The sequence below is a fragment of the Rhinatrema bivittatum genome, chromosome 9 (assembly GCF_901001135.1).
Source record: "Rhinatrema bivittatum chromosome 9, aRhiBiv1.1, whole genome shotgun sequence".
Classification (NCBI taxonomy): Eukaryota; Metazoa; Chordata; class Amphibia; order Gymnophiona; family Rhinatrematidae; genus Rhinatrema; species Rhinatrema bivittatum.
Window position 1 is genome coordinate 87,109,938 of NC_042623.1, and position 23,773 is coordinate 87,133,710.

A 23,773-nucleotide genomic window follows, 5' to 3' on the forward strand; every position below is an offset into this window, starting at 1 on the left:
ACGAGGGAGCAATTGAAAGCACCCCCTCCCCCAGAAATGGATGTTTGATGCCTGACTGCAGGTTAACTCTCCCGCACGGGCGGCAGTGGGGGAGGGCAGCTATTCAGATGAACTTTATCCGCATGACCGATTTCGCATGTGCTGCTCCAGTAAGGTATAATAAAGTAGTTCAAGGAAGAGAGAAATACAAAATAGCGAGAGTGACGGCAGGGCAAGGGCATTGAGAGCGCAGCGGCTGGCGCAGGGGGGCCGCCCTGGCAGGCACAGGGTTATTCTCGTGCAGTGGGGGCTGGCATCTGGCAGGCACAGGGTTACTCGCTCCCTCCCCTCCCCTCCGTGCACTGGGGGGTTGGGCTCCGGCAGGCACAGGGTTAGCCGCCGCCACTCTCCGGCTCCTCTTTAGTCGGCTGCTGGTGGAAGATGGCGACGGACGGAGGGAGCGGGGAGGAAGACTCCCGCGGTGCCGGGGACGCGGAAGAGGTAGGAGCCAGGCCGGGGGGGGGGGGGGGGAGGGGAGGTCTCGGAGCACGGGATTTGGGCACGGCTGTGCCGCTGCGGGTACCCCCCCCCCCGGGTCCGCCCCCCCCCCACCAGCGGGTCGCATCCCTGCAGCAGCCCGATGTCTGCTGATCCCGGGAGAAAGCAATTTGCCGTTGGGAGGCTGCAGGCAGATCGGTGCCGTTTGCTCTGCTTTCGCCATCTGACACTAGAAAACCCTGGAAAAAAAAAAAAAAAAGACCCACGCACCTCTTTGTTCTTTTATTCCCCCCCCCCCCCCCCGTAATATGCGCAAACCTTTTAACCTTTTTCTATGCTTAAGCCTTTTTTTCTGTTGCCGTTCTTAAACTTTGCAGCAGGCTGGGCTGCCGGGGAGAGTTTGACATTTGATTTCTCCGTGCATCGAGGCCAGTTGTCCGAGATTTGGAGGGGGGGGGGCGGGCGTTGAATGAGGAGCCTCTGGAGCAGGAAGGCTGTTGGCTCTGTCCTTCCTTTCCTCTGGCTCCATGCCGCCTCTGACTTTTAGAGTTGTGCTGGATCCTGTGCCAAAAGATTCCTTGTCAGCCCTTGCCCTGGGCTGTTGACACTGCTGTTAACCGTTGCACTGCTGGCTGGGTCACCTTGCCTGCCAGTCCTTCCTTTCTGCGCTTTCCTAGTTTTCCTCCCCCTCTTCCTCTTAGAAAGAGGTTTATTTGTTCCCGCAAGTTCAGGAGGATGCTCTGGGTTGCAGGATGCCATCTCAGTTTACTCGCAGCAGGCTCTCCAGTACTGTGGGTGCTCTCCTTTCTTTCCCCCGAATCTTTTTTAAAGATGAAAACTGATTTAGCATCTGGAACCTTGAAACTGGAGTGGGGAAAATCCGTGCAGTAAAAGGTCAAGGCATCCGCCGGCCGCACATCCCGTGTTGCCTTCCTTTAACTGATTCCTGCAGGTTTTATCATTCCTGTCAAAATCTTATGATTTTCCATCGGCAGGAGGTTGAAACATGTAGTCTTGGACAGTATGGATACATGTTTTAATTAGGAATAAATGACAGGCTGTTTTACATACATTCAGTGAAACATAAAAGTTTAACGCCTATTAACAAACCTTTTAGTAATAGATGGTAGTGGTGCGGGTAGGGGGGATTGCCCCATATTAGGCAGTATTTTAAAGTTGAGAATACTTGTACAAGGCAGAAGAAATGTAGAGGAATTTTGTCTGAGCAGGTTCAGTTTTGAGCACTTCCCGGACTTCCACATTCTGCTCCTTCCTGCTCCGCTCTACTGAAGTCTTTTTTGTTTTAGAAGGTCGGCGCTGGCCGTTGTTGCTTTCGGGAACGAAATGCTGTACCTTCTTGGGGGACAGAATTTGAATTCTTCTGCCCTGCAAACGTTCACAGCAGTTAACTAGGAAAATCCAGGAGGCTGGGTAGCTAAATCAAAACCAGATCTGTTGTATATTTCCACTTTAAATTATACATGCCGGTGACAGGGAGCATTCTACTGTAAATCGAGTGCCCTACCGATGTGAGGGTTGTGTTGCCAGGCAACGCAGCATCACAAATAAAATAGGCAAGAGTCTCGATTTTGGTAATAAAATCTGATAATACCCTGTGCAATATTAGCCTGCTACCATTCGAGTCTATTAGGTGGGATGCAGTTGACGTGAGGGCATGTCATTTATAAGAGGTGGTGGAAATGAGGATTTCATTATGACTAAACTATTCTGCTATTCTTTAACATTTAGAAAAAACAGTAAATAATGAAAAAAAAAAAAATTAGCACCTTGCTGCCAGAATAGTAAATTTTAGGGGATTTTCCTCTGGCTGGTGATTTAGAATGATACTTTATGCTTTAATAATAAGGGCAAAGGTGTTTTATATTTTTTTGTACCTAACCAGTATATCGTTGGGTTAGTATTAAAGCTAAACAAACATTAAAATAATTTCATAGAAAAGATTTCTTTAAATGGAGATGTCACCGGGTATGTGTGTAATTTTATGCTAAGCTGCTGTGATTGCCCGTCTTTTTTCTGCTATTTATTTATTTATTTAATAGTTTTCTATACCGATATTCAAATAGACATCATAACGGTTTACATAAAGCTGAGGAGAAATACAATAAACAGGGATCAGGAAGAGAAAAGGCAAATTTAAGTTTTGGTGCAAAGTCCATTGTTATATTCTGGATGAATTTTTGCCCTCATCTATGGCAAATACAGTGATCCCTAAAAACGAATTTGGCAGTTGCCAAAATTAATGATTTTATATGCTGGGCATTGAGCGAACACATATTGTATAATTAGATTTATGCCCGATGTGTGATTGTATGTATTTGTACTCTATCCATGTGGGCTCTATTGCAATTGGATAAAAACTTTCATTTTATCAACCACGTTGGTTTCTATGCACTGCTTTGAAAATATAAAAGACCGGCGGGGCAGGCCAGTCCTGCGCAGCAGGGATAACATAGGAAAAATGCGCTTGAAGGAAGGCAGGCCGGGGGGGGGGGGAGGGGGAGGTAAGAATGGACAGGAGGAGGAACTGAGCGAGAGGGAGGAGTGGGGGAGGGGTAACGGCTGAGGAGGAGCGGAGATTTGAATCTCGGCCCCCTCAGCCAGGTTTCGGGCTGCTGACGTGGCAGAGTTCCCTGCCACAACTACCAGGCAGCACGACGAGAAGGCGTGCTTGGCTAGTTGTCAGGCCGAGTTAAAAAAAAAATTAAGTTACTGAGGTACCTGGCAGGGGACAGCGAGTCTCTGTGCGGTTTATAGTCCTAGTCAGGCACTAGGAGTATGTGGCGGAGCCGAGAGCAGGGGGCGAGGCAGGACCAGCGACAGGCCTCAACTTCGGCAGGGGGACGCCGCGTGTCCGTAGCGGCGCGATTCTCGCAGCAGCAAGAAGGAGAGGCAGCCCGAGGCCCCCCCCAGCCCCACAAGTGTCCTACCTATGGCATCCAGCTCTGGGGAAAGCGGCCCCGAGGTCGGGCTGGACCCTGGATATGCGCCTTCCCCGCATGGGAACCCAGTGCTTGCCGGGATCCCATGAACGTCTCGGGGCGGGATTTCTTGCCTCCCACCGGGCCCCCACCCGCCCTGCCCCCACCCGCCCTCCGCGCCGAGGGGACCCTCGCTGGAGGTGGTGGGCTGCGTCATTAAGAGTGTTGGTTCCAGGCGCGGCAGAGAAAAAAAGCAAGGCCACTGCCCGTGCGCCGGGGGGCCTAGCCAGGGCCCCTGTGCCGCAGCCAGCAGCAGGCACCAATGGTCTTATGAAGTGGAGGCAGGACTGTTCAGCGGAGACGGGGTCCATTTGTCGGACGTGGGTATGGACCTTTTTAATAGTGCCTCACAGGAGGGGTTAGAGAGAGAGATTAGTAGGTGGTAGAGGGCCGCAGTGGGGGAACAAGTCGACTCGTCGTCTTGTTTGTGGCGGAAACCTGAGCCCAAGTTATATTGGAATACCTTGGGGAAATGGAGTTGGGGGGGGGGGGTGTTCGTGTAGTTGGGGAGGCTGCTACACGGGATGGCCTGAGAACTAAGGGGCTAAAGTTCACGGCCAGAGCTTGCTCTCGCTGGGGTGAGGTGGGGTAGGCCTGATTGGGGAGGGGGGGGGGGGGGGCAGCACTTCACCACTGGTGGTGAAGATAGAGTGACTTAACCAGGATCCCAGCCTATTATCCTAACCATTAGGCATCCACTTTGCCAAAATAAAACATGTGACTGACATTTACATTAACCATTAATATTAGAAAGTTGTGAAAAAGGAAGATAGTGATTTTTCCTTTCTTTGGGATACACAGGGCTGGAATATATGGCGCCCTAGGCAAACCTTCAGTAGTACACCCCCTTCCCCCAACAGCACAGCCCTTCCTCCTACCAGCAGCAGTAGCTTCAGCACAGCGCTTCCTTTTTTTGGCAGTGTTGGCCCTGGCAGAAGACCCCTCTGGGTCTTATGCTGCTGGGATTTTTATCACCCCTAAATTTTTGGCATTCTAGGCAACCAACTAATTTGGCTAATGGAAACACCGGCCCTGATGCTATCTGGATTTTCTTCCAAAGATTTCTGGCTTAATCTGGTGAAGTCTTCCTCCAAGGACTACTGGCAGTTCATAGGGTCTGAAACTGTTGGATTTTATTCTTTTTCTTGACCTTTGTTTGGAGGCAGAACGTTGGGACTGCCTGTGTGCGGTCTGTCAGATTGGAGTGGTCCTAGGATTGGGTTGGTGATTCTCTTCTGATTTGCTGCTCTTGCAGGAGGCCTGCAGTTCTCCCTGAGTGGCATTTGCTGCCTGGGAGACTGGGGTGCTGCCATGCTGCCTGCATGTAGGGAGACGACTTTAAAAAAAAATTACCTGTACAATGGCAGTTCTGGTTTCTTCAGTGTCTCAACATCGAGTTCATCAGGATCAGGCAAGATGGAGGAGGATTTGCAAACGGACCAGGATTCGAGCTGGTCAGCAGTAGATAGATATATTACAAGGCTGGACTGCGGCTAATACGCAGGGGCTTCCCTTGGCGATATAAGTTCTCAACCATTTTTCTGTTGGGACACACCTGACAGATGGTTCTCACATGTGTGACACACTGAACACATGATCGTCTCAAGGCTAAATGTAAACATATACTCTGTATCTACAGGAACTGCTCTGATCTTCCAACAATGGGTGCAGAACAGAACTAGGTCATTCCCCATTCAATTTACCATACAAAAAAAGATATTTCTGGTGTCATCTCAGTAACAGCAACATAAACACTCTCCTACCAGGTGCAATAGCCCTCCTTATAAAAAAAAACAGTAATTTACCACCAATACATGTCCTATTGAAAAAACACAACAAATAAGACCTTCACCAAGTATAGAAAAACTGCAAATTACAAATATGGAGACAGAAACTGGAACAACGTTACCAATGAAAAGGCAACACTACAAATATTTAACCAGGCCTTAAACACCAATATACCTCCTATTAGGAAAACAGAACAAGCTAAGCTGCAATAGATCTCTACACAGAAGCTACAAGCTTGCAGAATACCCTTACCTGGGTCACACACACAGGACACAGGCAGACCCTCACCAAATACAGAATAAAGTGACCATCAAGTTAAAGTTTTTGTTTTTCCATTGTTGCACTGCATACACTCAGTCTGGCTTCTTGCTGTTTCCAGTTCAGTTTTTGTCTCCGCATTTCTATTTATACATTTCTCAAGTAATATAAAGCTAAAGATCCTCTGCAGCAGCAGCAGGGCCCTTGCTTCTTTCCGCATGCCCGATAAACATCACGTCCTCTTCTGGCCTGCAGGGCTGGGAAGAAGAGAAGGCCATGTTGCTGTCACCGGCTTCCACAAACTGCTGCTGTTCCACTCTGGGCTTGAATGTGCCACAAGCAGGGGCAGGAAGAGCAGCAGTGTTCCTTGAAGAACTGTGTGCATCTCGCTGGAGTAAGGAGAGGGAGGGAAGAGCAGCGGGATACCAGGAAGTGCGCGACACACCTGCCGGTGCTCGGCGACACTCCAGTTGAGAACCGCTGATATAGGGTATCAAAAAGCTTGAAGATTTTGTAGTTCCTGTTAAGGGGCTGATCTATATACTCTTGATAAGCTGCAAAACCTGTGCAGATTCCTTAATATGCCCGGGAGAAGCTTAAGACAAAAGTTTGGCCCAGGAAAGAGGAATCTTTACGGCAGAGAAATCAGCTATTTGGGGTAATTTTAAAAAGATACAACTTCAATATTCTTTCTTCAAATTAATACTATATGAGCAATACAGACCGCAGAAGAGATTTATTCTAATGGAAAAACAGATTAAATCAAAGACTGATCAGATTCTTTTGCTCAAAGAAGGAAGTGTAAAACTATTCTCAAAATTTTGGATCAAATTGATATTCATTTGAGCTCTACGAAGGATATTTTTTTGCTGCCTTAATTAAGTAGCCTGACTAGACAAAATAAAAGCTGGTTGCAGAAATGGGCAGAAGATATTCTTGGCTCCAATCATGAGAATTTTGCTACTTTAGCTAATTCAGATTCTTTTTTGAAGTCTACACCTATCAATCAAATTATCTGGCAACAGAAGACAAATGTAGCAAAGATTCATGAGTTGAATTTCCTCTAGATTGAATCATGTCTGCTTGGATGTCCCCTAACTCACTATCCAAAAAAAAAAACACACCAGACTTAGCTTGATCAAAATCATAAGAAAATAAATCCAGTTGAGCCAGCGAAGCCTCAAAGAACTTTGCAGGATACAAAATAGCTGTTTCTATTTTCAGACATCAAAAACCATCGGTTAGGGAAACAAACTTCCTTTTTCTATTCAGAGTTGCCCATGCTAGACCTGGGAAGACAGGAGTCCTAGCCCCTTCCTCCATAACCATCTGTTTTACTTCCAAACAAAAATAGTAATCCTCATCTCGTTATCAGACTCTAAAGAGAAAATAATCTTGTGTCGAATGAAGTTTGTAAGGCTTTTCATTGCATTATTTTGTTCTTTCTTTTCCTGGGAAGTTGTTATGTTTGTATGCCTGGACCTGGGATTTTGGAATATTTCTTTTTCTATTTCTATTACTTTCATATTCTCTGAAAGAGATATAATTAGAATTTATATGGGGCTTTCATTCTTGTTTTCTTACTCATCACGAACTAAAAATGGGAATTGTTTAATCTGTGTATGAATTTGTTCCATTTTATATATGCAATTCTTGTTTAATTAGGATGAGAGAGTGCGCATTTAAAATAATAATAATAATAATAATAATAAAAAGGAAGCTAAAATTAAAACAAAAACGAGCTGCTATGATGATGACAGTTGAGCTAATAAGCTTGAAAGAGCAATTGTAGGAGTTAATTTAATCTCATTTTCAATGGTACACTGGCAAGGTTGGTAAAATAGAAATTTGTCAGATCACTAAAAAGATAAAGCTGGAATCAATTAGGCTTCTTTGTTTCCACCTATTTAGTTACGTGTTGCACATTTTAAACATTTTCGGTAATGTTATTTTGAATCTTTTATATTACAAATTGGAAGTGTTAGGCTCTGGTTATAACACCCTGCAGCGTGGTGCAGCAGCAGAGACATGCAAAACTGAGGTAACAGATGCTCATCTGCGACTGGGCAGGGACTGGCTGAGCAGAATGGGCCGGTCCCGCTGCTCTGAAGCGTGTCTCTTCGCTGTGGTGGCCTGTTTACAAGCAAAGGTTATCCAGCTTTAGGTTGGCTTTCTCATCAGCTTTTGACAAGGGAGGCTCTCAGGGTCCGCAGGAAGTGAGCCAGCTCAGTAGAGCGGATTGTCCTAAAGGGGACAGTTTTCAAACTGTCTGCTTCAGTTACACAGTCTGCAGGCACATTGCACTCTGTGGACTTTGTACCAGATTTGAAAGGGAAAGGAAGTGTGGCCTAAGATACTGGGTTTTTGTGCAATTACATTTTTCCTAGAAAATAATGCAGGTCGACCTGAAAGCACTGTCTGCGTGTGTTTAATTTCCAGTCCTGTCCGGAGGCGCCCCGGGGATCGCCTTCCCCCTAGTGCGGCTGCAGGTGTGCAGGTTGTGGGACCCTACGCGTGCTTTTAGCTGAATCGAGGGAGGGCAGTCTGTTGACCCGGGGGTAAATAGCCATTTACCTGCATCAGTGGCCTTGAAAATTGCCCTGAAAAAATACCAGGCAAATCATTTTGCAGGGGGGGAAAAAAGGGATTTATTAACCTTTTTTTTTTTTTTTTTTAGCAAACTGACATTTTGATTTAAGTCTGAGACCTTCATCATGCTGTAAACCGTTATTGGCAAAAATGTTTCATGTATGCATTCCCCAGAGTCCCACAGCAATTTCAAGAACGTGTGTTTCTGTGCATTAGTATTTCTACTGATTTTATGCCATTCCCATATGGCACAATCTGAATCCAACATGATTCATCACATTCTGATATTCTGTCCGTTTTTTAATTGACAACCGAAATTGTTTTGCTTTATTATTTGGCCTAGATGTTTTCTCTGGCTTGGTTTGGGCTTCCAGCTTAATTGGAACCAGCTTCCTTAGGACCATGGCACCCCGAGCCCCCCCCCCCCCCCCCTTACCCATTTTATATCTTCCTACCTACTCAGCTCAATCATTGGAACAGCAATCCTCGTCCTGGAAAGGGGGGGGGGGGGGGGAGGGCGGCGGGCGAGGCCTGCTCTCTCCAGATCCCTGCAGTTGTGGCCCCCTTAGTCTGGCCACTAGGTGTCACCATTGAGCAATTACTGGGACTTCCTTCCCCAGGGGATGTGAATGCAGCCTTGGTGCGTCCCCAGCCCTGGCCGACTCAGGGAGCAAAAGACCTATAACTGTTATTTATGGTTGAATTTTACAGTCAAGGAAACCAGGGGATAAATTTGTACCATCCTGAAACAGCAGCGGAAATTTCAAACCGTAACTATCAGACCTCCTACGGTTATTGTGGAGATTTGCTTTCTTTGGCAACACTTTTGACTTTTGTCCTTGCAGCTCAGAATGAAAGGTCCATGCCGCAGTATTTTTCCAATAACCAGAACTTAAAAAAAAAAAAAAAAAAAGTTGGGCTTTACCCTGTTAAATTAAGGGCATAATAATTCTGTGGGGATCTGCCCTTGCTTCTCCATGCTGTTAGCTGAGTTGATATTTGCATGTTTTGCTCTCACTAAAGATCAAGAATAGTGATGAGTTAGATGACAGCACTCCTGGTTTCATGTAACCTTTCACTTCAGAGCTGCACTTTTTCATTCCGTCAGCTTGCAGACTGTTCCAGAAGGAAAGAGAGAGCCGACACAAGGCCTACGCTTCCAGACAGCCCCAGTGTTGGTAATATTTCAAACAGGTTTATTAAGGTAACGAAACCAGAGGCTCACAAATAAAGTTGGGGGCCTCTTTTATTTTAAAGATAAATCTGCAGGATTTTTTTGCTGTTAGATCCATTTGGATTCCTGCCTGGAAACAAGTTAAATTTATAGGTTAGAGGTTCAGTGTCTTTTCTAGGGCAGTGTGTTTAATTCGTTTTCTGAGAGCACTGGCTTAATCAAAACTTTTTTGCTTCAGTGCAAAAATGACTACAGATTTATCAAGGAAACTTTCTCAAGACTTTCAGAGAGGAAAAAATGGCCACATGAAACTGGAGCCAAACTTGGATTAATCTGAGTCTTACAAAGGCAAGGCTAGAAAAGAACCTCTGTGCCAGGACACCTGGGTGCCTAAAATTTCACTCCAGATGCCTGCCTAGAAAGAGCTGCCCCTGGGCGTAGGGATATCTGTGGCACCTGAGCCCAAGGAGGACCATTATGGCGGATGGTCCTGGGCAGAGTCACCACTCCTGTGACCTATCCTGGGCCTGAAGAGAGCCATCCAAGGCCAGTTCTTCCGATAGGCAAACTCTGTGATCGCCTTGAGTGCAACAGTTTTGGGAACGGCTGCAGGGGCTTCGCTATGCATGGGCATACAGGCCTCTGCCTCAAAGGCTTATTGACCACAAGGCCACTCCTCCTTCTTGATGGGCAGAACAGTAATACTTTTGGCTATGATATCACTTTTAAGTGGGCAACTTTTTAATTTTTCTCAGCAAAGTCTCCACATTTTCTATTGCGAATGTTGCCGTTTTAGCTTAGAATATTATATTTTTTTTAATTTCCTGCAGTGTTATGTGACAATAAAAATGTTCAAGTTTTTAAGCTTTCTGTGAGCAGGACTTGCTGGCTCTCCTTCCCTCTGCGTGGAATGCTCTGTTAAGCCCGCCCACACACTTGTGATGTCATCCTCTGAAAACACTCACAGTCAAAAGATTTTCTCTTCAGTTCTGATGTAGTCCCTGAGACAGGCAGGAGTGCCTGAGTGGGCATAAGTGTGTTTTGCCACTAGTGGCTTCTATTGCTGTCATTCTGCTGACCCTCGTCCTCTCGCCATCTCTACTGCCACAGGGGAATTGTAGAACAGCCAGCTCCTACTTCTGTGCTCCACCTCCCTGCATGTGTGTGTGCATTAAGATGCAAATGGATGCAACACTGAGAGGTGGGGCAGATACTGCTTCAGTTCAGGTGGAGAGAGGCTGAGAGAAACCCAGGATGGATGGCTGTGAAATTGTGAGTATGCTTACTTAGGAGATGTGTGCTTAGTTTACTGTGTAGTCAGCTGCAGTTTGAGACTATGTTAATTGGAGGCAGGAGAGCCTGAGGCTGTATAGCAAGGTGGTACGATATCTCTCTCAAAGAGGAGCTATCAGCAAGAGAAACCCATGCTGGATGAGGAGCAGGGGGACCCTATTAAAAATGCCAAGTGAGGTGGCCAGTTGAGCCAGCAGAGGCATCTGCACTCAGGAGGGGCTGGAGACTTTTAGTAATTGCCTATGCCTTTCAGTGCCTGCATCTGGTCATCTTTGTAGATAGGCTAGTGCCCTGTGTAGCAAACACCTTAGCTGGACCAGACCCATGTCCCAGAGCTATGTGGGATTGCAGGATGGCGCAGCTGAGTTGCCTGTTGTTCTGTTGGAGTGTTGAGAACCAGCTCTTTTGGTAATGGGCTCTGCCTGCCTTTATTATTGCCTTTGTGATTACTTGCTTCCAATAAAATTTGTTGGATCCTTCCTACCTGAATCCTTTTGCTTTATATTGTCACTGGATTCATGGCCTTAGGAGCAGGAGGCAAATAGGAACTACAAACATGTAACCGATTGTTGTTATAATTGAAATTGTCTGCCAGAAAACAAGCTCTAGCAGCCCAAAATGCCCAATTGAAGTCAACATATCTGAAATGGTGGCAAGGCCCTGGGGGAATCACCATGTCATTGGCTGCCATAGCCATAGATAAAGAGAGCGACTGCATGCCTGACAGATCTTCCCTGGACAGTAACCACTTTGAGATTGAGCATATCCTGATGGACCGAGGACATCCACCCTCCTGGAAGTCATTGGATGTGAGGGCTCTAACTCACTTCCACTTGAAGAAAGACTGCCCAAGGGAGTGAGGGCACCATGAGTCTCAAATGGGAAGGACTGGGAAGAGGGGGGAGGAAGACCTAGAACCTGCCACCTCCCTTGGAAGGTTATTGGTTGGGGGCAGGTGATAGTGCCTGATACTGTCCTTGCTAACCTATCCACCATCTTACCCTTCCATAAGCCTTAACCAACCTAGGTTACCTGGTGCTGCCCTATCTTGCAGTACAGCATAAATTTTTGAACTTCCAGCTAGCTAGCAAAGTTAGACAGATAAATTGATCTCTCTAACTTTGCTGAAACAGTCAGCCGTTTAGCTGGGCAGCTGAATATAGCCAGCTGTTTCAAAGTTAGGGAGATAGGTTTATCCAGCTAATTTTAGGACTGGTCTCTAGCAGTGCTAAAATTATCCAGCTATGTTAGCCAGATAACACTGAAAATCAGTTTTTATCCAACTGACTTAACTAGATAACTGGCCACATCCCAGAACCCCTCGACCCTGCTCCAGACTAATCTAACTTTTTAGCCAGATAAAAAGTTAACTGGTTAAGTTCAGGATGGTCATACTGGTGGGATTTTAAATTCTGTGGTTTGTTCGGCTAAGTACAGGATTTAGCTGTACAAACTGCTTTCAATATTGACTTCTGGTTCCCTATCAGCTAAATTGTGCTCCCAGGAGCAGCTGGGACATTGGATTTTTCAGGGCTAAAGAAAGACTATATATTGGCAAGGGGTGGAATTATTAGGTGTAGGAAAGCACCCTCTAATCCTATCAGTTTTAAGGTTTAAGATCCAAGATTATCGCATATAATGCCAAGGAAGATTTGGAAATCTTCTGTGGTGCCGTTTGCTCACATGATCCAGGATTATGGTTGGAGCAGTGGAGAGAGGATAAACTACTTCACCCTGCATGAAAGGATCTGCCATTTGCTACATCTGCACACTCACAAATCATATCAAAGCAGATTACATGTTTTCATGGAGCAGCTAGCCCCATAATTTGGCCAATGGGATCCACCCACTGCTCTGGCAGAAAACTGGGTAGCTCTGTTAGAGCAAAAAGACTACAGAGGAATTCACTGATGACACATTCACAGTATTACCATAGCCCATCTAAAAGTAGAACTCAAGATCAGTAGAACTGATCTTGAGTTGCAAGATCAGTTCATGGTTGACACTTTCCTTAAAGGCCTAAAATATCACCAGACATCATACGAAGTTATGAATCTGGACCCCATAACTTTGGGTAATGCCATTTACTAGTCAAGGCACAGGAACATATCTTCTGGGCTACCCTGGGACAAGAGGCAGAAGAGAGAGAACATGCTTGAAGAATTTCCTTGGCACACGTTTATCCAGACAAGGAGCCTTACATCATCAGGTAGTATAGCTTGGCTAGTTTTAGGGTACAGTTCTCTGTGTGGAACAAGCTTCTGAGCAGGATCAATTGTTGAAGGCCATTAATCAAGTATATAACAAGTTGGAATAACTGACCCTGAAGGATCTCAGGGTGGAGTTTTCAGGAATGTAGGGCTGAATTTCATTTGCCTGTTGCCAGACCTAGTTCAGCAACCTGAAACTACTTTTTTCAGTATAGAGAACTAGAACATTTGCAAAGAGAATGTTCCTGTTCCGCTAGCCCATCAATAGCCAGGATACTAGTGATTCAAGGTTCTCCAAACCAGATAGCATAGATAAAGAAGGAAATACAATGGCTTCAATCACCTCTTTTCATCAGTCAGTTGACCAGAAAAGGACTCGATATTCAAATGCCAATTCTTAACAATGGTATACTGACAAAAGATATTCTTGACACTGGAGCAGAAACCAAGATTGTCTCTGTGGAGTTATACCACTAGATTCCCCAGCCTGAGGAGATTAACAACCAGCGAGTGGCCATCTGGAACACAGATGCTAGCAGTGTGATGATGGTCCAGGCAGGAGTCAAGGTTAACCTGAACATCTACAACCACATTATTCTGTGGAAAGTTTTAGTGGCCCTGATCTGTGGACTAATATTGCTGGGGCTGGATTTTCTTCAGGATGTAGATGTCATGATACAGACCTGGTAAAGAGTGTTGTTGGGCCTGGACCCTGTGCCTATGCACATTATTGGTGAAGCTGAAGCTGACTATGCTGCCTCTCGATTGATGTTGGAAGCAGACATAACATTGCCTTCAAAGAGTGAGTACATGGTGTAGAGGTTCTTATGGCCTGGATTGGCCACTGTTGGAAACAGAATGCTGAGCTTGATGGACCCTTGGTCTGACCCAGTATGGCATTTTCTTATGTTCTTATGTTCTCACAGCTAAAATCATGTTTAAACTCATGAGTCTGGAGGAATTTATCACATCAGGCAGCATGCTGAAAAAATGGAGTTAAGCTCCTAATTGAGTCTGCAATCTGACATCTGCAGAGGCTGGACTATGACAAGGAGCATGCTTTGGGGATCTTAGTAGACCTTACCCTAATATCCACAGTCAATAGGGAAACAATGGATACAAAAGAAAAGGAGAACTTCCCCTCCCCTGCATCTCAACTGGAGTGGCAGCACAACTCTCCTGCTCCACTTCAAAGAACTAGCGACTGCTTCAAGTGAGTTCCTAACACTTGGTCATTAGGACCAGTTGGCATCCCTTTTTCTGTGGTACCAGGATGTGTTTGTGGACAGTGATTGGGAAAATATTTGGAGATGGTCTACCACATGGATGTGAGTGAGGCAAAACCCAGTCTGACCCCACTAATGTTCCAAAGTGAAGAACAGCACCTGAAAGTCATGCTAGATGCATGGGAATCCATCTCTTCCAAATCAGTGTAGGGCTCACCTTTAGTCCTAGTTCAGTGTTGGAAGAGTATATTGTTACATAAACTACTGAAGCCTGAAAGACTTCATTATCAAGTATGCATACTCTGTCCCCAAAATAGAGGAGTACATGGACATCTTAGGAGGGGGCCATTGTGTTTTTGACACTAAATCTCCTTAGTAGTTATTAGCGAATTGATGTGGATGGCTCAGGACCAGGATAAAACTACATTTATCATCTGATATTTTCTCTGCAAATATATTCAGATGCTCTTTGGACTCTGCAATGCCCCAAACACTTTCTAGCATTCCATAGAACTGATACTGCAGGGATTGTAAAAATGACTCTTAATTTATCTCAATGATGTTATTCTCAGCCAAGTGATAGAGCAGAGCCATAAGCACCTGCCTGGAGTGCCTAGAGAGTAGCAGCTTCAAGCTTAAACCCAAGAAATGCCAGCTGCTCAAAAAAGAGTCCTTTTCCTTAGACATATAGTCAGCAGGGAGGGTATCTGTACCAACCCATCTCTGGGTAACAGAGGTACAGGCCTTCCTAGGCTTGTGCAACTATAACATGATTTGTGAGAAACTTTGCAATTGTGGCTGGGCCTCTACACAAATTGTACAAGGTTGGCATATGGCTTTATTGGGCGAGGTGGAGCAGGGAGCCTTTTACACTTTGACAGTTGCCCCTCTATATGTCCAGTAAATTTAATTTTCCTTTTATTTTCTCTAATTTTTCCTTAAGTGGCTTTGTGATGTACTAAGGCTGTTTCAAGATGTCAGCAGGCCTGGATTTAGGAACAGACAACATGGGCAACTGCCTAGGGCGCCAGATTTTGAAAGCACCAAATATCCAGGCCAAAGAGGAGCTTGTTTCTGATTCCTTTAGGGCCATGTGCCAACAGAGCAACAAAGGGGTGCTGCCATGGCACTCTGCCTATAGGTGCTATAATCTTAAATCCGGCCCTGGATGCCAGGATCCCTTCTAGTTTAGACACATTGCTAATGAAACCTTATTAGTGTAATTCATTATTTTTCCTAATTTCCATGTTTCTTGGTGCTCACTGATTATTATTATTTATTTATTCAATGTGACTCAGCATTTGCTACTATGAAATAATTATACTTTGTGCATTACCATAGCACCATGTCATGCACAGCCTAACAGAAAACAAATACTACTCCAGCTGAACCCAATTACAAACCATACATGTGCCACACAGTCACAACAGGCATTGTCAAAATCACCTGCACTAGAGAACCACAAACGCAATATGCTGTAATGCGCACAATGCAATAACATCACAGCTTGTAGCTTTAAGGAGATACCAAAGTGTTTTTGTTTCAGGTTTGCATAACTAAATCAATGAATGAGATCATATTTAATTATTTGAAGGAGTTTTTGCTATACCTGAAGTATTGTGCATACTTCTGTGGTTATATTCGTGGAAGATACAGGCTTTGCGATAAAATGTTTCCCTTTTATTTAAGAGTTAGGTTGTTAACCTGTGCAAACAGGATAGGTATTTATGCCTCACTGACACAGAAGGAACTGCAATGGTTTCTCACTTGTGTTAGTTCATTTTTAATAGTTTCAGTTAACAATAATCCTGTGCACCAGAAAAACACACAAATGAAGGTGTAATACTTTATTGTTGCCTGGAAAATATGCAGTCCAAGCAGTGCTGTTTTGCTGACTTCCTGTGCAATTGCTAGCTGAGTGATGTCACAGCTGTTCACTTCCTGCTTAAATCTTATAGTACAGCCCTTCCCCCTCCTCTCCGTGTGGTGCTGTAAACCTTTTGTAAGTTAAACAAGTTAAACAATAACCTTAGATAATAACTATATTGAACATGGAAATATCCTGATACTTAGAGACCAATGTAGTAAAGTGCACCAAAATTGCACAAGCTATTTAGCAATTGGAAATTGTTTGCAAATAAGTTGTCGCAAAGTAGCATGTGTACTTTTTATGTGGAGTTTACTACAAAATCTTTAACAACACCTTATTAAAGTGTTGTTAACTTTTTTTGCAAAATTAATTGTGCATTCATAGCTAACGAGCTGCTTTGTATAGTTTTGCATCACAGTTATCCAGCATTGAAATTGCGTTAAAACTAGCAAGATTAAAATTGTGTGCTAAGATAGCTGTTTGCAAAAAATTCAACTTTGCATGCTAAATGGGGCAATAGAACACTTTCTCCAGTTGAAGACATGCAAAGACAAATCTGCAAAGTTTGCCACGATGCAATACATTGGCCTTTTGAGTGAGAATTGTTTTTTTCTTCAAGCGTGCTAGCTTGAAAAGAAAAAATATATTTTTCTTCATGAGCACTCCATTTTATCTGGTTTATTATTGGATGTAATAAAACTATAAAAAATTTAGTTTTTCCTAGCCAGTCTAGGTTTTACATTTTTTTCCTATATGGACATGTTATGTTAGTGTATAACAAGGATAGGCAACTCGGGGTGCTCGAATGTTGCAAACAGGTCTTGTTTTCAGAATATCCACAAGGAATATGATTGAGATATATATTTACATGCACTGCTTCTATTGTATGCAAATATATCTCATGCGTATTGATTGTGGATATCCTGAAAATTAGACCTGTTCATGGCATTCAAGGACTGGAGTTGCTTACCCTTGGTGTATAACAAAATTTAATACCATTCAGACACCAATGGGTGAAAGACAGGGATCAGCCACACACTGGGCCAGATTTCCAAAGGGTTATGCGCGTAAATCCAGAGGATTTACATGCGTAACCGGCTTACGCACGCCGGGCCTATTTTCAAAAGGCCCGGCGACACGCGTAAAGTCCTGGGGGCTTTACAAAAGGAGCGGGAAGGGTTGGGGCATGGGCAGGGTGGGGTGGTCAGGGGGCAGGGTCAGAGGCCATTTGCCGCTGTGCCAGGGATTGCACACTGGCAGTCAGCCGTTGCGTGCAACTTACTTCAGCCCCAGGGCTGAAGTAAGTTTTGAAACAATAAAAAGAAGACAAAAAAGGTAGGGGGGAAAGGGTGGGCAGATAGGGGAAGGGAAGGTGAAGTGGGGGGGTAGGGAATGGGGGAAGGCAACGTGGCTCGGAGCGGGCTTGGCGCGCACAAGGTGCACAATTGTGCACCCCCTTGTGCACGCTGACCCTGGAATTTATAACATGCACGTGCCTGTGCATGCATGTTATAAAATCGGGCATACACGTGTGTGCGCCGGGTAGCGTGCGCACACATACGCCCGTGCGCAGCTTTTAAAATCTACCCCATTGTGTCTCCATGGGAGTTTCCTTTCTAGAAACAGAAGCAGTAAGAGCCAGATTTAAATTTAGGGCAAAAGTTGTACCAAAAATTTGCAATTCAAGTTCATCGTACAATCACTTCTGAGCATCTTATGCTCAAGGATTTAATTTCCTCCAACTTCAGAATGTGGAAATGCATCCCAAAACAACCTATTGCAATGAATATCGGTACCTAAAGCATTGGCTTCCCTTTGGCTGAATGTGCTTTACTTTTTGTACCAATGTTTGCTCACACAGGGGCAGATCTTAAAACATACGCACAGGCGTAGATTTGTTCGCGCAACCTGGCGCGAACAAATCTACGCCCAATTTTATAATATGCGCACGCTGCCGCACGCATGTTATAAAATCCAGGGTCGGCACATGCAAGGGGGTGCACACATGTGCACCTTGCGCGCGCCGAGCCCGAGGGGAGCCCCGATGGCTTTCCCCATTCCCTTCAAGCCAACTCTGAAATTGGAGCGGCCTTGAAGGGAACTTTTTTCCGGCCTCCCCGGCTTCCCCTCTCTTCCCCTATCTAACCCACCCCCCATCCCTAACTAAATCCCCCCCTACCTTTGTTGAAAAAGTTACGCCTGCCCGAGGCAGGTGTAACTTGCGTGCGCCGGCTGGCTGCCGGTGCGCCATTCCCTGGCCCAGGGGCTGCTTCGGAGGCCTTGGCCACGCCCCCAGAATGCCTCCAATGCTGCGCCACCCCCGACACATGCCCCCGACATGCTCCCCAAGCAAAGCCCCGGGACTTACGCGTGTCCCGGGGCTTTGCGCGCGCTGGCAGCCTATTCAACATAGGCGCGCCGGCACGCAGGGCTTTAAAAATTTACCCCATATTGTTTTTCCTCGAGATATTTCTTCCTTCCAGAAGTTGAAAGAAATGAATTCCATGACCCCAAATATGCACTCATTTGAAAATTGAACACACAGACTGATTTGGATTAGGTTTGCCGTGCTTGTGTCTAAAACTCACATCTGGACCCGGAATTGGGTCATGTACATTTTTTGTTTACTTCTGGAATCCGAGGATCTTGGGCAGTTTTTCTTTGAAAAAAACAAAAACTGATCAGCATTTTCATATTTTTTTGCCCCTCCCCCCAGTTTCCCCTAACTACTAATCTTGCAATTACAGGAGTAAAGAATTTTAAGGATTGAATTCCCATGGGCTGCGAAAGCAACCTTGTGCTTGTCAACTGCAGTGTAGCATCAAGGCAGTCCAACATTTATTCTAGCAAAACTTCAAGAAAAATAATATGAAGAATTTCGGTTTTCTCAGCTGCTCGGTGCTCCTTTTGAAACGTCTAATCCCTGGGCAGTCTCTGGAGTAGAAAAGAATTTGTTTCTGCGCTCACCCATAATAAGAATTTGGGTTTCCTTGGCGTCTTTTTTTCCAAACAGATTTCAGTTGCTTTTTATAGTTTGGTGCTTCAGGACAGATATTAGTTGTTGCCGCCTTTTCTACTGCATCAACATCTGATAATGCTATTTCATATTGACCGCCTACATGGTTTATGTTCACGCCTGTATTTTTAAGTGGCCTTTTTTTTACTCTTAAGATTGAACTTTAACAAAAAATATCTTGTGGACTCTATTTTAAGCCTGGTAAGGAGCCAGGGGCTATAGGGATGGGAGAAAGTCAGTTAGCCTCCAATATTCTCGGCCCTCTCCAGAAGAGCAGCGAAAATTGTTTTAGCCCTCATTGCTAAAGGACACAATTTTGTCCCTGTCAGTGGTTTTTTTTTTGTTTTTTTTTTCCATTGTACAATTTTACATCTTTCCTAAAAATGTTTGATCTTGAAGGCAATGATTCACAAATTGCAAAGCTCTGTTAGAAAAAAGCAAAAGTGTTTTCTGGAACTCATTCAAACGAAATTAGCCTCAACATCAGGGCTCCCCAAGCCTGTGCCGAGGACCCCACAGGATATTCACGCTGAGCACTCATGAGTTAAGTTTGCCTGTTCCAGATCTCCAGCAGATTTATCGTATGCATCTTCATTGTGGGCATCCTGAAAACCCAGCCGATGGTGAGGTCCCCAGGATAGGTTTGGGAAGTCTTCAGGCACATATTCATCAAGGATCTGCTCTCCAGCGACAAAATGCACTCAGATCTACCTCTTTCCCCTCCTCAGTAATTTCATTTGAGGGCAGAGGAAGGAGGAGGAAGGAGTCAGCTGCTGCAGAAGTATATGATCAGTGCACATCTCTCCTGATAAGTACAAACACCTTCACCCCATCCTTTTTCAGTGCAACCTGCTCACTCTCCATCTCCATCTCCATTCCATACCTTCTTCCTCCATTCACCCAACGCTTCCTCTCTGTTCTCCCCTAAACCCTCCCCCTGCAGCTATCTCTCCCCTCATTCTCACCTTCATTCTCCTCTTCCCATTACCCCACTCTCCTCATTCCTTTCTCCCTCCCCAATTGCAGCCTTCTTGCTCTTTTTTCTTCTCTCTCCACCATCCCCGTAGGCTGTTCACTCTCTCTTCTCCTCCCTTCCCTCACACGCTCCTCCTGCACCCCAGCACGTCCTGTACTTTTGTCTCAGGGCCCTGATCGACAACGATGCCTGACCCTAACTGGGCTCTATCATCTCTCCTGGGTTCTGAATTCAAGCCCCTTTCGGGCCAAAAACATTTCTGCCATGTGCCCCCCAGTTCTGGCTCTGCCAACCAAGAAATGTACCTCCCTTATATGAGTAAATGAATATTGAACAATCTCCTCAGACTGAACTATTCAAAAGTTTGAAATAAAGTGATTTAGTGGAGAACTAAAATGTCAGTGAAAATGTATCCACTAATTAACAGTTTAGTTCAGACTAAATTAATATTCTCCATCCTTCTATAATACTGCAACATGGCACACCACTATCCAAAAACACAAAACAGCTCTGAGGTCTTTCTTGCCTGTAGCGTCACAGGCTTCCCATTACCTGCGATTATCAGCACCGAAGTGCCTTTACTAACTGTGGCATCCCCCTCTTCTGCTGTTTGTAAAAGCCCAGCTTGCCTGCTCTCTACAGCCGGCTGAACTTTACTGCTACTTGTGGCACCTCACTTCTCCTGTAATTTGAGCATTCCAGTTCTTTGGATGCTTTGGTTTCTCAAGTTTCTTCCAGATTTTGTTCAGCTCTCTTGCCGTCCCTCAGCCAATTTGTGAAACAAGCACTAGATAATCTGCAAAAAAAAAATTAAAATATATTATCTGGTGCCTGGGTCCTTTTCCATGTGTAGCTCAAAATAATGTTCATTTAGCTTATGAGCCTTTCAGAAAATTAAACCCCTGCACCAAAATAAGAAACTCCGGTGCATTCTTAAACTTCAGGCATGGAGAGAGATTATGAGGAAATAGAGAGGTATGATCTGAATAAACTCCCCCCCCCCCAAAAACCCCCCCCCCAAAACAAAACAAAACAAAAACACCCAGTCTTTACCCATCCTTAACAAGTCTTCATTATTAAATAGAGAAGGTTAGACCAATACAAAAACTTTTCCGCTGCCACCTCCATCCAGAAAAATGGGGTGCAATACAACCAAGCCATTTTGCTGTTTGTGTCATGGATGCCACATTCTCCGGGTTTAAATACCCCTTCCACATATTTAACAAACTAATTAATACTTTCCAGAGGAACATATAACAATTAATAGAACCCAATTATCTAATACAAATATTACATTGATCCTTAGCTATGTATATAAATTATTTTTATCAAATTCCTTATACAGGGTTTTTTTATTATTGTATCTTTTGATAGAACAATGAGTAAAGTTTTGCAAACTGGAGTTGAGAGGAAGCCAATCATTCATGGAGATCTTCAATTTTTAAAGTCAATAAAACAAGCATAGTCTATAATATCCAGTCTGGGTTTTAGAATATCCATAATGAATATGCATGGGAGAGATTTACATGCACTGCCTCGATTGCATGTAATTCTATCTCAAGCATATTTATTCTGATCCCCTGAAAAGCAGACTGGCTAGGGAGTGACCCAGAAACGGGCTGAGAAACATTGTGATATACCGAAAGGACAGTTTTTGAGACTCTGTTCTGAAGAGGAGGACCTGAAATGGATGAAAGAGTTGGAATCGATAAAAATGAGCATATAATTCTGATACGAATAATTTATCACAGCAATCAGCAAGCAAGAAAATAAGAAAGAAGATTAAAACAAAGGGCTTATTACAGCATGAAATAATGTAGAAATAAGGGTCAGCAAGCCAGTTATAGTTGATTGACTTTTATTGGACTATTCAAAGCATTTCTGACCAGTTTTCGATAAAGCAATGTGGTTGCCATGTTAGACCAGTTGACTGCACAGAAATAAAAGTTAACAAGCAAACAAAAATATTATAAGGTGATACCTTTTTATTGGACTAACCTAATGACTAGCTTTTGGGAACTGTGCTCCTTTCATAAAGTCCGTGCACAATGAGCTACAGATGACGTTTGAATATACAAGTAAATTGTAGACTGGTTTACAATATCGTTATTTTTTTGTTGTTACACACTCTATAATTTACTTATATATCAAAGGGTAGATTTTTAAAAAATACGGTGCGCACACACATGGACACAGGATTTTATAACATGTGCGCACCGGCGCAGGCATGTTATAAAATACGGGCCGGCGCACCGAGGGGAGGGGGGGGGGGAGATTTGGCCAGAATACGTGTGGCGACGAGATCGGGCCTCAGCCAGCTCCCTCCCAGTCCGCTCCAATTAAGGAGCAGATTGGGAAGGAACTTTCCTCCCCCCCCTACCTACCCTCCCTCTTACCCTCTCCTCCCCGACTCCTTTGAAGGCCCTACCTTTAGTGGATATCTTTATTTGCCGGCGAGCGATCCCCCAGCACAGCAGCAAATGGCTGCTGTACCGGTGGCCTCCAGCTCTGCCCTGCCCCCGGGACCACCCCTCCCCGCCCCCGGGACCACCCCTCCCTGCCTCCGGGACTGCCCCTTGATAGAGGCCTGGCTCTTGTGCACATAACAGGGATTACGCGCGTGGCTGGGCCTCTTCTAAAATGCGCGCAGCGCACGCAAGGCCCGGCCACACGTGTAACCCCCATTTTTTACGCGCAGGGGGGTGTGTGTTTAAAAATCAGGCATTAAGGCAACATCATCCTTTGCTCAGTTTGCATTTATTTCTTGCAGGAACTAACTTAAGAATACAAGAAGTACCATGCTGGGTCAATTCAAGGCCCATCAGGCCTGGCTCCTGGCTCTGACAGTGGCCAGTCTGTGTCCCAAGTACCCGTCAGATCCACAATGCTTGATCTATTTCTTGTATTTCACTCCCAGGAATAAGCGCTGGCTTTCCCAAGTCTATCGGGCTAAAAACTGATGGTTTTTTCCTTCAGGAACTTGTTCAACCCTCTTTTGAACCCCACTATGTTGTAACTCTTGTAAACCATTCACAAACGTATTGCTTTACATTGGTCTTAACTTAATCGTCAGCCTTTTGTTGACCTTTATTTATTTTTATAGTTATTGATCACATGTAACAAAAAGTTGCTATATACAGCAATAAATAAGACAAAAAATACATAAATCGCATGTTTCTAACACATAATATACTCTAAAAGCAATTATACATAAACCACTAATCCATGTTTACAGTATGGGATACATATTAAAACCCCAATTAAAATCTGTTTAATCAATTGCTATTAAAAACTTGCTTACAGGGCGTTCTCAAAACCCATAAGATCCTTGCAGAGCTGGCCTCGCTGGGTAGCTTATTTCATAAATGCAGCGCTATAATGGAGAAAACTTTATTTCTGGTTCTGGTGAGCGTAATGTCTCGCACATTTGGGACACTCAGGAAGGCCTCTTAAGAAGACTGAAAGTGGGCGTTGTGGATTCTGGGTAGCCAATCTATTATTTCTATCTATCCAAGGGCCTGGTTTACTAGACCTATTCTCCCATTCTGCGTCTATGGGGAAAAAGGTTAATCAGTTAGGCCCTATGGGGCTGATTTAAAATCCTACGTGCGCGGGGTACATTTGTGTGCACTACCCAGAGCGCACAAATGTACACCCGATTTTATAATATGCGCGCGCTGCCGCGCACATGTTATAAAATCCGGGGTCAGCGCGCATAAGGGGGTGCACACTTGTGCATCTTGCGCGTGCCGAGCCCAAGGGGAGCCCCGATGGCTTTCCCCATTCCCTCCAAGGCCGCTCCGAAATTGGAGTGGCCTTGGATGGAACTTTTTTTTCGCTCCCCTCCACCTTTCCCTCCATCTTCCCCTCCCTTCCCCTATCTAACCCACCCCCCAG

The 23,773-nt window shown here is 44.7% G+C and overlaps 1 protein-coding gene across 1 annotated transcript in view; it reads left to right on the forward strand.

Annotated features, from left to right (window-relative positions):
* Positions 1-251: 251 nt before the first annotated feature.
* Positions 252-23,773, forward strand: part of CTTNBP2 (cortactin binding protein 2) — a 373,947-nt gene continuing 350,425 nt past the window's right edge. The window contains exon 1 of the mRNA XM_029617221.1: positions 252-480. Coding sequence (XP_029473081.1) covers positions 421-480 — 60 coding nt within the window. The 5' untranslated portion in view covers positions 252-420. The remainder of the gene's footprint in view (positions 481-23,773) is intronic.